The 13,525-nt window shown below is 55.0% G+C and overlaps 1 protein-coding gene and 1 long non-coding RNA gene across 2 annotated transcripts in view; both read left to right on the top strand.

Annotated features, from left to right (window-relative positions):
• Positions 1-13,525, top strand: part of RAB10 (RAB10, member RAS oncogene family) — a 44,773-nt gene that overhangs the window by 19,111 nt on the left and 12,137 nt on the right. The window contains exon 2 of the mRNA XM_051773886.1: positions 9,803-9,863. Coding sequence (XP_051629846.1) covers positions 9,803-9,863 — 61 coding nt within the window. The remainder of the gene's footprint in view (positions 1-9,802; positions 9,864-13,525) is intronic.
• Positions 4,126-4,557, top strand: LOC127463874 (uncharacterized). Its single transcript, XR_007901050.1, has 3 exons — positions 4,126-4,165; positions 4,247-4,261; positions 4,496-4,557. It is a non-coding gene; the product is annotated as an uncharacterized LOC127463874 (long non-coding RNA).

Genomic DNA, 13,525 nt, shown 5'->3' with positions numbered 1-13,525 from the left:
ATAGATGTTTTGTTAGGAAAAGCAGCCATCAGCTGAAGTGTGGATTCCTAACCTGGATCCACAAGTTCTTGGTACAGTTTAAAAGAAGCCAAGTAGTCCCAAGTTACTGGGTTTCCTCCTTGTGGTCTCTCTAATAATCTCATTTTCAGTGAGTAACATTTTCAGGCTCTGTCTGGTGACTCCTCCTACTGTTTTGTTGCAGTCTCCTCCTGAGAAAGAAGAATTCCCAAAGCATTGGTAGTCACAGGGATCCATCAGCTGGAGAGGCTGGTGGGAGATGTGACCCCAGGCAATGGGGGAGGACACTCTGGGTTCCACTCCCTTTGGAGCCCCGTTGCCAGAGGTTCCTCTGCTCTGCAGTTGGATGCCAAAGGTGGCAAATCCCGATTGCAGGAGGAGCTGCCACGAGTGCCAAGGCCTGTCCCAGCTGGCCCAGAGCTTCCCACTCCTTCCCACGTCAGCTGCATGTGGCTCTCCCTGATAGAACTTTGGCTTTTGCTCAAGCCTTTGCCAAAGGATGAGACCGGGAACAGTTTGAGTTTCTCTTTCCCAAACTCTCTTATCAGAGGGTTCTGAGCCTTACAAGTGGCACTTAGTGGTGGAGGCCTGGTCCTTTCTTATCTCTGGTGGGCAGGGGAAGGGAGACACCCCAGGGAGCTGCAGTGAAATCAGAGGGTGGATCATGGAATGCTTTGGGTTGGAAGGGACCTCAAAGCCCATCTCTGTGCCGTGGGCAGGGACACCTCCCACCAGCCCAGGTTGCTCCAAGCCTTTCCAGCCTGGCCTGGAACACTTCCCCACACCAATCCAGCTCAAGCTAAGGTGGAGCTGTTGCAAGAGCTTTAATAGCCCCAGAGGGGTATAAACCTTGTCTTTACTGCCTCACTTTCTAGAAATTTCAGTGGTAAGCAGAGGCAGAGCCTGAGCAGCAGAAGGAAACCTCTCTGCTGTCCCTGCCTTGAGTTACCAGCTCTCATGTTCAGGGAATGTGGCCTCAGGGCTTGGGGCACAGCAGCCCCGGGGCACAGGCTGTGCCTGCAGGCAGGGGGAGGGCAGGCTGGTGTCCTGCAGGCAGGGGGAGGGCAGGCTGGTGTCCTCCAGGCGTGCTTACAGCTCACACAGGGCCACTGAACAGCCCCCAAGTGCTTTTCCTTACAAAACCGAAAAAACAGTAAAAGAAAACTGAGGAAACAGCAGGAAAACCCAGCAATAACCAAACATTTTAAAGTTACCAGAGTAACTCTGGGGCAGAGACCGTTGTCCAGTGTCCTTACACAGAGCTCCTGGATCCTGGGTCTCGAGGGAGGTGTGTAAACACCTCAGTGCAGTCACAGACTCACTGGGGTTGGAAAAGCCCTCCAGGATCACACAGAGCCCACCCTGTGCCCCATCCCCACCTTGTCCCCAGCCCAGAGCACCGAGTGCCATGGCCAGGCCTTCCTGGGACACCTCCAGGGCTGGGCACTCCAAACCTCCCTGGGCAGCCCCTGCCAGTGCCTGACCACCCTTTCCAGCAGGAAATTCCTCCTCCTGTCCAACCTGAGCCTCCCCTGGCACAGCTGGAGGCCGTTCCCTCTCCTCCTGTCCCTTGTTCCCTGGGAGCAGAGCCCGACCCCCCCCGGCTCCCCCCTCCTGTCAGGGGGTTGCAGAGCCAGAAGGTCCCCCCTGAGCCTCCTTTTCTCCAGGTGAACAAGGAGTTGATGTCTAAAACCAACTCCAAAGCCCAACACTGCTTTACAAAGTGTGTTGGTGTCTGGAGCATACAGCTGATTCCTCCAATCCTCCTGGTAACAAACTTTCCAAAGCTATCCTGTCCAGAATTACAAACTCCCTCAGAACCCTTATTTCATGCTCCAGGGTGTCCTTTCCTAGGATTCAGCAGACCTTAACCTTTGTTATCAATGGAGCAGTTCAGACAGTTATTAATTATTTCGTAAGAAAGCTCCATCTGTAAATCTACTTTCTCTTTCCAGGGAAAGCCCAGCACGAGGCCGTCGGGCAAGAGCTGGGAGTTCTGGTTTTAATTAAGCTCTTAATGATCTCAGCTGCTACTTAGGTGTTTAAAAACATTTCTTCTACAAGGGGTTTGTACCTGCACAGTGTGGATGCACAACATCCCCAACACACTCAGCATTTCAAGTGCCAACACGACTTTTCCTGTCAGTGATTTTCCCCCTCCAGCACAGAGCGAGGGCTCAGGGTTGGGTTTTCTGGGTGTTGATCCCAGTCCTGGGAGCTGGGACTGTGCTGAGACAGCACTTTGCACTTGGGGTGGAAGGTGTTGGAAACATGAGCTCAGAGAGGAGAGTTTATTTTGGATCCCCCAGGCCAGGGGATCATTTGTGCCTGGAACACCAGCCCCACCTGATTGCAGCTGTGTGGATACCTGTGGAAGTACCCACAGCTCACACACACATTTACACACCTGTTACAAAGGACATTGTCTCCTCATCTTATTAAAAAGAAACCTAAGGCCCAACAAACCCCAAGATTGCTTCTCAGTAAAACTTGAGTTGAACTCTGCTTTGGTTCTGCAGGGCCTTCATGTGTAGCTGACAGAGTTACAGATTGGATTATCCAGTAATAATCTCCATTACTGTTCCTCAGGAAACACCTCAGTGTGGCCTTTCTGTGCCTAAAAGGGGCCTGTAAGAAACACGGCCTCAAATGTTTTAGCAGGGCATGGAGTGCCAGGACACAGGGAATGGCTTCCCACTGCCAGAGGGCAGGGAGAGATGGGAGATTGGGAAGGGATTCCTCCCTGGGAGGGCAGGCAGGCCCTGGCACAGGTTGCCCAGAGAAGCTGTGGCTGCCCCTGGATCCCTGGAAGTGTCCAAGGCCAGGTTGGACAGGGCTTGGAGCAACCTGGGCTGGTGGGAGGTGTCCCTGCCCATGGCAGGGAGTGGAATGGGATGAGATTTAAGTTCCCTTCCCACCCAAACCATTCCATGAGTTCACAGTCAGGTGCACCATCAAACTCTGGGAGAAGGTGCTGTGGCTCTGGCTGAGAACTTCACCTTCCTCAGGAGGACTGAGCCCAGGAGGGGACAGCTGAGGTGCCATCCAGGCAGCTCCCGGTGCTCCTCAGGGATGGGAACGTTCCCCAGAGCTTACCATGGCAATTTGGGTGTCAAGGGCTGTTGCTTGAACACACACCTGAGAACAATCCTTGCTGTTGCCAGAGCCTGTGGCACAAAGGTGGGCAGGGTGGACACGTGAGACTTGAAATATGGAGCCATTTGGGCTGGAAAAGCCCTCAGAGATCGAGTCCAGCCGTTCCCCCGGTGCCAAGGCCACCCCTGACCCCAAGTGCCACATCCACAGGGCTTTTAAATCCCTCCAGCAATGGGGACTCCCCCCCTGCCCTGGGCAGCTGTGCCAGGGCTGGACAGCCCCTTCCAGGAAGGAATTGTCCCAATATCCCATCTAAACCTCTCCTGAGGCAACTTGAGGCCATTCCCTCTCCTCCTGTCCCTTGTTCCCTGGGAGCAGAGCCCGACCCCCCCCAGCTCCCCCCTCCTGTCAGGGGGTTGCAGAGCCAGAAGGTCCCCCCTGAGCCTCCTTTTCTCCAGGCTGAGCCCCCCCAGCTCCCTCAGCCCCACCTGCTGCTCCAGCCCCTTCCCAGCTCCGCTCCCTGGTGAATCCAGGGATGAATTTGTGCACACTGGCTTTTCTTCCTGAGCTGAGGGTGGGCAGTGCTGGTTCAGGGTGTCTGCACTGCAATCACTAACTAATTACATCCACAGTGCAGTTGTGACTCTGCTCCTGTCAGTCTGGGTGGGATGGGGTGGGCAGTGTGGGATGGGATGTGCCAGGTTGAATGGAATGTGCCTGGTTGGATGGGATATGCAGTGGATGGGATGTGCAGTGGATGGGATGTGCTGGTTGGATGGGATGTGCTGTGATGGGATGTGCAGTGGATGGGATGTGCAGTGGATGGGATGTGCTGGTTGGATGGGATGTGCAGTGGATGGGATGTGCTGGTTGGATGGGATGTGCTGGGATGGGATGTGCAGTGGATGGGATGTGCTGGGATGGGATGTGCTGGTTGAATGGGATGTGCAGTGGATGGGATGCTCAGTGCTGCATGGGATGTGCTGGTTGGATGGGATGTGCTGTGATGGGATGTGCTGGTTGGATGGGATGTGCTGTGATGGGATGTGCTGTGATGGGATGTGCAGTGGATGGGATGTGCTGTGGATGGGATGTGCTGGTTGGATGGGATGTGCTGTGATGGGATGTGCAGTGGATGGGATGTGCTGTGATGGGATGTGCAGTGGATGGGATGTGCTGTGGATGGGATGTGCTGGTTGGATGGGATGTGCTGTGATGGGATGTGCAGTGGATGGGATGTGCAGTGGATGGGATGTGCTGGGATGGGATGTGCTGGGATGGGATGTGCTGGGATGGGATGTGCAGTGGATGGGATGTGCTGGGATGGGATGTGCTGGGATGGGATGTGCTGGGATGGGATGTGCTGGGATGGGATGTGCAGTGGATGGGATGTGCTGGGATGGGATGTGCTGGGATGGGATGTGCTGGTTGGATGGGATGTGCAGTGGGATGGGATGTGCTGTGATGGGGTGTGCTGGTTGGATGGGATGTGCTGTGATGGGATGTGCAGTGGGATGGGATGTGCTGTGATGGGGTGTGCTGGTTGGATGGGATGTGCTGTGATGGGATGTGCTCTGATGGGATGTGCTCTGATGGGATGTGCTGTGATGGGATGTGCTGTGATGGGATGTGCTGTGATGGGATGTGCTGTGATGGGATGTGCAGTTCAGAGGGTTCCTGTCAGGCTCCAGCCCCGCAGCCTTTCCCTCCTCCTGCCCTACATTCCCTTCCTCCTGCCCAGCGTCCTCCCCTCCCCAGCTCAATGGGGGCTTTGTTTGGGAGGAATGCAAACAAACTTGGGGCTGTGTGAAAAGGCCCAGCTCATCATTTGCAGCTCTGCAATGGACTGGAAAAGAACTTTTTCTCCCTCCCTCTGGGACCAGTGGCCTTGGCTCTGTTACATGTGGGGAACAGCCAGTCTGTGATCCAGCAGCACAGGAGGGAATCTCTGCGGGACCTTGGGGGGGCTTGGCAAGGTGTGAAGTGGTCTGGAAGGGATTATGGGTTTAAAACTGTTCTGCTGGGGCAGGTCCTGGGCCTTCATGAACATCTTCCATCCAAGAGCACTGCAGACAAACCCCCTGAGCACTGAGTGGTGGTTGTGTGTCCCCCAAGGCAGTCAGGGGCCTAAACCTGCCCAGGGAATGGTGGGGTGCTCCGTGGGAGTCACGGGCAGCCTCCTCTGTGGATGCAGGATGGAAGAGAGAGAGTCACTGTGAGCCACTGCTGCTCCTGCCTAAGCTTTGCCACCCCCAGGCAGGAACCTGAAAAATCCATAAATGGCTCCTGTCTTTTCCAAAGCTGTGAGTTCAGGTTTGGTCAGACCTGGGGCAGTGGGATCATTGAATCCTGGAATGGTTTGGGTGGGAAGGGACCTTAAAGCTCCTCTTGTTTCACCCCCTGCCATGGGCAGGGACACCTTCCACCAGCCCAGGTTGCTCCAAGCCCCCTCCAACCTGGCCTTGGACACTTCCAGGGATCCAGGGGCAGCCACAGCTTCTCTGGGCAGCCTGTGCCAGGGCCTCCCCACCCTCACAGGGAAGAATTCCTTCCCAGTCTCCCATCTGTCCCTGCCCTCTGGCACTGGGAAGCCATTCCCTGTGTCCTGTCCCTCCATCCCTTGTCCCCAGTCCCTCTCCAGCTCTCCTGGAGCCCCTTGAGGCTCTGGAAGGGGCTCCAAGGTCTCCCTGGATCCTTCTCTTCCCCGTGGGAGCCCCCCCAGCTCTCCCAGCCTGGCTCCAGAGCAGAGGGGCTCCAGCCCTGGCAGCATCTCTGGGGCCTCCTCTGGACTCTCTGCAGCAGCTCCACGTCCTTGTGCTGCTGTTGCCCAGGGCTGGAGGCAGCTCTGCAGGGGGGTCTCAGCTGAGGGGGCAGAGGGGCAGATCCCCTCTCTCACTGCCCACCATCCCTGTGGGATCAGCCCAGGGCACGGGGGGTTCTGAGCTGGGCCATGTCCAGCCTCTCACCCCCCAGTCCCTCCCTGTGTTGCTCCAAGCAACATTTAGAGGATTGAAATTGGAACCCAGAAGTGACTGTGGGAGGATCTGCCTGTGAGGAGCCTCCTCACAGCTGCTGGTGTGAGATGCACTGAAGGGTAACGAACATTTCCAAATCTTCATCTGAATATATGGAACCCATGAGGTTTTTTATAAACCTGGCAGTGTCCTTCCAGGTCTTCCAGTGAATTCCAGTTTGCCCTGCTGAGGCTGATAAATGTGTTATCGACAACTAATGAGGCACTAATTCCGTGCTCATCTTTAATTCATCCCTGTTCTCCTCCTGTGAGGGTGATGTCTCCTGTGGGTATGATGTCTCCTGTGAGGGTGATGTCTCCTGTGAGGGTGATGTCTCCCTTCTGCATTCCAGTCACTTTTTATACCCATTACCCTCTCCAACCCTTTCCTGAACGTATTTTTCCTGGAAACTGCCCCTGTCCCATAGACAGCCCTTGAGTTTTGGTGGTTTGATGTCACCAGTGAGTCCCTTGGAGGGGCCTGGGGCTGGCTGGGCACCAGTGGGAGCCCCTTGACCAGTCTGTTAAAGCTCCTCTGGAAGTGTTCTGAGGGAAAGAGTCGTTGCTATTTATAGCAGCCTTTGTGTTCCAGAGGCTGAACCAGTATTCTATTGGAATGGGAGCTGCTATAACGTGGGATTAGGGATTTGTTTATCCCCGAACACTGGAGCTGCCTAAATCCCTGCAGTGCAGAGAAGAGTTAACTTCCTGGGCTGGGTTAGTGCCTTGCTTTCTCCTAACACCCAAAAGGTGGCTGTCAGACATCCTGCTGGAGCTGGGCAGGGCCTGGAAGTGACTGTCACAGTGAGGGATATTTGATTTATGATCTTCTGGTGAGTGCTGTGTTGGTGTGTTCGGTGGCGTTGCTGGGGAACGAGCCCCGCGTCGCAGCAAAGGGCCCCGTGACCTGTGGGCTCCCTGTGGGCTCGGGAGGATTTGGGACAGTTTGCATTTCAAACCACACAGGATGGTTCCTGTGTTGATTGAGAAATTTGATGTAGTGGGAGGGATTGAAGCATTGCTGGGAAAACATGGAGCAGTGGCCTGAGGCTGAGGGCTGGGGGTCCCAGGCTGACATCCTGGGATTAGTGCAGACCTTGGCCTTTGGTCACTGCACTGCTTTAAAGGAGAGAATCCCAGAATCCCTGAGGTTGGAAAAGCCCTCCCAGCCCATGGATCCCCCTGTGCCCCATCCCCACCTTGTCCCCAGCCCAGAGCACTGAGTGCCACGGCCAGGCCTTCCTGGGACACCTCCAGGGCTGGGCACTCCAAACCTCCCTGGGCAGCCCCTGCCAGTGCCTGACCACCCTTTCCAGCAGGAAATTCCTCCTGAAATCCTTAGAATAGGGAATTTTGACCCTTGGTGAGGTCACCTCCTTGACTGCAGGTGACCCTCCAGCAGGAGCCACCCCTGCCCAACAGAGACCTGAGGGAAGGGGGATCCTCTTCCCCCCATCTCATGTGGTGAAGCCTGTCCCAGAGAGGCTCTGCATTCCTGAGTTCTGTGGGAAAGGACTTTGGGATTTAATGTTTCAGTGGTAAAATCATAGAAATGAAAGAATGGTTTGGGTTGGCCTTGAGTTCAAAGCTGTTCTTGTGCCATGGGCAGGGACACCTCCCACTAGCCCAGGTTGCTCCAAGCCCCCTCCAACCTGGCCTTGGACACTTCCAGGGATCCAGGGGCAGCCACAGCTTCTCTGGGCAACCTGTGCCAGCCCCTCCCCACCCTCACAGGGAATAATTTCTGCCCAATATCCCATCTGGTCCTACCCTCTGGCAGTGGGAAGCCATTCGTCCTGGTCCTGTCCCTCCAGGCCTTGTCCCCAGTCCCTCTCCAGCTCTCCTGGAGCCCCTTTAGGCCCTGGAAGGGGCTCCAAGGTCTCCCTGGATCCTTCTCTTCCCCATGGGAGCCCCCCCAGCTCTCCCAGCCTGGCTCCAGAGCAGAGGGGCTCCAGCCCTGGCAGCATCTCTGGGGCCTCCTCTGGACTCTCTCCAGCAGCTCCACGTCCTTGTGCTGCTGTTGCCCAGGGCTGGAGGCAGCTCTGCAGGGGGGTCTCAGCTGAGGGGGCAGAGGGGCAGATCCCCTCTCTCACTGCCCACCATCCCTGTGGGATCAGCCCAGGGCACGGGGGGTTTGGGCTGTTCCAGCCTCTCCTCCCTGCCACGCTGTGTGCAGGGTGTTGGGGTAAAAGCAGTTCAAAGCTCAGTTCCCATGCAAACTTCTTATGTAATAGTGTGTTTCATAAATTCTATTTAATCTTACTTGGTATAAAATGACCTTGTAGATTTAGGAGGGAAGTTTGGGATTGCAGCTGCTGCCTTTTTAAAAGTCTAAATATAAACAGGTTTTTGGAAGACATGAGAAGTGATCAGTGGAGTTGTTCTGATTGGAATTGAAAGTCAGAACTGTGGCATCTAATTACTGTCAGAACAGTTTGAGAGGATGAATTGGAGTGTTCCTGCTCCTCTGGTGTAGCCTCTGCTGGTAATTCTTGTAGGCAGCTTCGGGAAGAGAAGCTCAAATCCTGGAGGCAGCTCTGGGCCCCTCACAGGAGACACAGGGAGGGGCTGGAGCGTGGGCAGGGAAGGGAAGGGAGCTGGGAAGGGGCTGGAGCAGCAGGAATATCTGAGGGAGCTGGGGGGGCTCAGCCTGGAGAAAAGGAGGCTCAGGGGGGACCTTCTGGCTCTGCAACCCCCTGACAGGAGGGGGGAGCTGGGGGGGGGTCGGGCTCTGCTCCCAGGGAACAAGGGACAGGAGGAGAGGGAACGGCCTCCAGCTGTGCCAGGGGAGGCTCAGGTGGGACAGGAGGAGGAATTTCCTGCTGGAAAGGGTGGTCAGGCACTGGCAGGGGCTGCCCAGGGAGGTTTGGAGTCACTGTCCCTGCAGGGATTAAAAGCCCTGTGGATGTGGTGCTTGGGGTTCTTCTTTATTAGTTGGTGTGAGAAGTACAAACCTTGTCTGTGCTCTGTCAGGATGGTCTGTGCTTTGCTGAGCTCTCAGAGTCCTGGTTACACACTCCTGCCAAGTCCTGCCTTCAGCTCTTCCACATCCCAGATGGAGCAGGGATGGACCCTGTGAGGAGACTCAGCTCTGAGAACTCACCTTTCATTGCTGGTGAAAGCTTTGTGTGGCTTGAACCAGCTCTGAGAACTCACCTTTCATTGCTGGTGAAAGCTTTGTGTGCCTTGAACCTCCTGCCTCCATGGGGGAGCTCGGGGTGACCCTGTAACCTGTGTGTGCTGGGCTGAGGCAGGGGGGCCAGGGATCCTCTGGAACAGGCTCCCCAGGGAATGGGCACGGCCCCAAGGCTGCCAGAGCTCAGGGAGTGTTTGGGCACTGCCCTGAGGGACTGGGGGGATTGTTGGGGTGTCTGTGCAGGGCCAGAGTGGCCCTTGTGGGTTCCTCCCAGCTCAGGATGTTCCCTGATCTTACCTGTGATCCCTGGAGGTGCCCAGTGCTCGAGTGCAGGCCCTTTGAAGCCCTGGCTCTGTTGGTCTCTGTGCTCCTCTCCCATTCCAGAGGGCCTGGACATCCCTGGTTTACCTGAAGATTCTGTAAAAGAAGAAGCAAAAAGCTGCTGTTCTGTCTCAGCCGTTTGCAGTTGATGCAGAATCGCTTTTATTTTTTCCTTTTATTAAACACTAATTACTTATTTATGTGTTTGTTTATTTTAGGGATAGACTTCAAGATTAAAACTGTTGAATTACAAGGAAAGAAGATCAAGCTACAGATCTGGTGAGTGACACCCCCCCCAGAACCTGCAGGGGTGGCCTCCTGCAGCAGCAGCAGGTCCTCCTGAGGAGGGTTTGCTGCTGCTGGGAGTGCACTCGGGGCTCCAGCTCTGCAGCAGTGCTGTAACCACAGGTACTGCTGCTCCCTCCAGGCCCTTGGCAAAGCCCTGCCTGGGCTCTGGGAGGAGAGGCTGTGATTTGGTGGGAAGTGGTTTAAAACTGGAATTTTTTAAATTAGGAGTTGCCTCCGATCCGTGGCTATAAATTGACTTGCAGCCCTTCTTTGTGTCAGCAGGAAAGTGCAGCCCACAGCTCCCCTTGGCCTGTAATTTTCCATGCTCAGCTGGGGACAGTCCTGCAGTGCCTGGAAACGGGGCTGTGCTCTGTGGGAATGTCTGACACGAGGCACAACCTGAGCTCCTTCCCTCGAGCTCGCTCTGCACTGAGCTGGAGATCTTTCACCCTCCAACAGCTCAGGGCAGGAGAGCTGGGGGCTGTTCCTGGGCTTGGGTGGGCCCCCTCCTCACCCAGTGCCTTCTCCAGCTGTACTGGGAGCACAGAGCCTGAACTGGTTCAGAGCCTGAATGTGCCCTTTTTGTCCCCCACTGATAACAGTCTGCATGGCTTTGTCAGGCTGATGTCTGCAGGTGCAGGTGGGTGGCTCCCAGTTAGGGGGAGGCACTGCTTTCCCCCTGAGTGGGCTCTTGTTCCAGTGCTGTGGGACCTGCTGAGCATTATCCTTCCTAACCAAGGCATCTGGAGTCATCCTTGTCACCAGCACCCTGAGGGGGTTCAGTTAGAACTGAAAGAGAGCAGGTTTAGATTGGATAATGGGAAAAAATCCTTCCTGTGAGGGTGGGCAGGCCCTGGCACAGGTTTTCCAGAGAAGCTGTGGCTGCCCCTGGATCCCTGGGAGTGTCCAAGGCCACGTTGGACAGGGCTTGGAGCAACGTGGGCTAGTGTAAGTTGTCCCTGCCCATGGCAGGGGGTGGAACTGGATGGGCTTTAAGGTCCCTTCCCACCCAAACCACCCTGGGAATCAGTGATTAAACTTAAGAAAAGCCACCATGAAATGTAAAAACTGAAAATACGGAAAAATGAGGCTGTTTAATGCATGTACAGGTAAGAACAAGCTGTAGTGGAGCCCTACACACCGTGGGGTTCAGTGCCTTGGAGGAGTGAAGAGGGGCTGGGGCAGCTGAGATTTGTACAATGGCACCTTTTAAATGTCCCAAAATCGGGAAGTCGTGGCCCAGTTCTGCTGCTCATTCCTGCCAGGTTCAAACTGCACCTTTGAAATGAGACTTGGAAAGCAGAAAACAAAGCTCCTACTGCCAAAAAAAAAAATAAATAAATTAAATTAAATCTCAGCATTGTAGTTTCCAGCTTCTCCTGCCCCAGTTTTGCCCCGCAGTGCCTCGGTGCCTGGAGCAGCAGAGGCCTGGGAAGGAGTTTTGTGCAGGCCATGTATTTCCCCCCCTGCTCCCTGGGTTTGAACTCACCCCACACGTGTGGGAGCTGTGTTTGGTGCTGACACAGTGATGCTTCACCCCCAGGCAGCAGTTCAGTGACTGGAGTGTTGTTGAGGCTGTTCTGGGAGCTCTTCTTGCTCCAGAGTGTGGGTCGTGCAGCACCAGCTCTCGGTCTTGTTAAACCTCCTGACATTCCCCAGGGCCTCTCCTCCTGCTTGTCCAGGCCCCTCTGGACAGCCCCATCCTTCAGGTGTGTCCCTGCACCACCATTCCCTTCCCTGCAGGGCAGGACAGCTCCTTCCCTCTCCTCCTGGCTGTGGAAGGTGAGCCCTCAGCTGTGCCATGGCCTCTGAAATGCCTGTTGAGGAGTAAAGCAAGAACCCCAAGGTCAGGCTCAGTTAAACCCTGCCAGGGGGCAGAAGCAATTTGATACTCCATGGCTGTTAAATTTGGGGTTGTTGCTCAGTAAGGATCAAGCTGGGATTAGGGTGTTTTCCCAGTGCTCCAAATGGAAATGTGCCTGCTGCAAACCAAGTTGGGATAAGAGGCCGTGGAGAACTGGGTGGCAGGTGGGGCTGGGGCAGTGCCAGGCTGGGTCAGGGAGCTTTGGAGCAGTCCCAGGGTGTGAGGAGAAGGATGGACACTTCTCTTGGGTCTGGCCTTCCAGGGGAATGAGCTTGCCCAGGACAGAACCACTGGTGTGTCAAATCCTGTGTGAAAGCACCTATGGAAGCTGAGGATGTTCCTGGTGGGGTTATTGTTGTACCACTGCTGAGTTTGGGAGAACTGTTGCTGTGACAGTCACTCAGGATGGGCTTAGTCCAGGCTTTGAGAGAATCCCAGCAAAGGGTGGGACCTGGAGGGGTTGACACAGATGAATGTCTTGAAAAATATTAATACAGTAAAGCTCATAGTGCAGAGAGGGGAGGGAGAATAAAGGAGCAGAAGGAGAGATCAGTGCTCCAGGAAGAGGTGATGCTGGCTTTGGGAAAGCACTGAAGGGCCTCAGAAGAGCAGAGCAGTGGAGCTAAAAATTGAGTGTAGTATCACACACTTCAGGAACTCGGGCAGAGTTGCTTTGAAATGGAAACCAAAAGGCTCAGGCACAGTGTAATTCCCTGAACTCATCAACATAATGGAGCCATTGAGAAATGAAATGTGATTTTCCTGATGCCCTTTCCAGAGGGCAGGAAGAGAGTGTGACACATGGGTCTGATCAGAACTGCCTGGGAGGAAAGGCACTGCTTTAGGAAGGCTGAGGATTCCCCAGGACCTCAGAGCACACTTTTAAATCCACGAGGACACTGAAGGGGTAGGGAGGGTCTGGTAGAACCCGTTGCCTTTTCCAGCACCAGAACATCAGTTCTGGTGTGAGGTGGGACGTGGGGAACACCAGGAGATGAAGCTGTGCTGGGAAACCCCTGCCAGGATGTTGTGGGGGCTGTGGGGGCACACAGATGGGCTCACAGGGCATTTCCCAGAGGAGCAGTCTGGTTTGGACACTTGAATCCACAGAGGGCATCTCTGGCTCCAGAACTCCTTGAAAACCACAGGGAAATGGAAGCTGGAAAACCTCTGGCCTGCCCAGGTCCAGCTCTGAGGTGCTTGTGAGGAGGCACAGAAAGCAGAGCTGGGTTTGTCACCCCTGTGAAGCACAGGCTGGAGGAGTACCACTGTCACCTCAAACTCTAATTCTTTCCTTTTTTCCTACTTAGCTGCTCCTCTGACTCTCCTGTCTTTGGTAGCATTTGTGTGTCAGCCTGTTTTCCTGCAGTCCTGCTGACTGATTCCAAATTTTAGGAGGAGCTCTGCATTTTTAGAATGCAGCTCTTAGCTGTGTGGAAGGCCACGAAGTAACATTTCTCTCTCAGTGCATCTCTGCTGGCAGCACATTTGCATGGCCAGAAAAGAGTCCTCACAGTGTTGTTTTATTCAGCAGTGAGCTCGTTGCAGGAATAACCCCCTGCCCTGGGTCAGCAGTGCAGGGGAGCACAGTATGGAGCAGCTCTCCCAGACCATTCCAGGCGTGGAAATTCCCTGTGATGTGCAAGGGGAGCGTGGTGGTGAACAGGCAGAGCTGCTCACAGCTCCACTGCCCCAGTGCCATCAGCCCCAGGGATTCTGCAGCTGCCCCAGGAACACCTCCCAGTTAATTCTCTGTGCTGAGGGCTCTGGAGGCCGTTCAGTGCACACG

Source organism: Manacus candei, unplaced genomic scaffold (genome assembly GCF_025592945.1).
Source record: "Manacus candei isolate 608988 ecotype Guabito, Panama unplaced genomic scaffold, ASM2559294v1 h1tg000177l, whole genome shotgun sequence".
Lineage (NCBI taxonomy): Eukaryota > Metazoa > Chordata > Aves > Passeriformes > Pipridae > Manacus > Manacus candei.
Note: the sequence above shows the minus strand (reverse complement) of the source record. Positions and strands in the feature narration are given on the sequence as shown.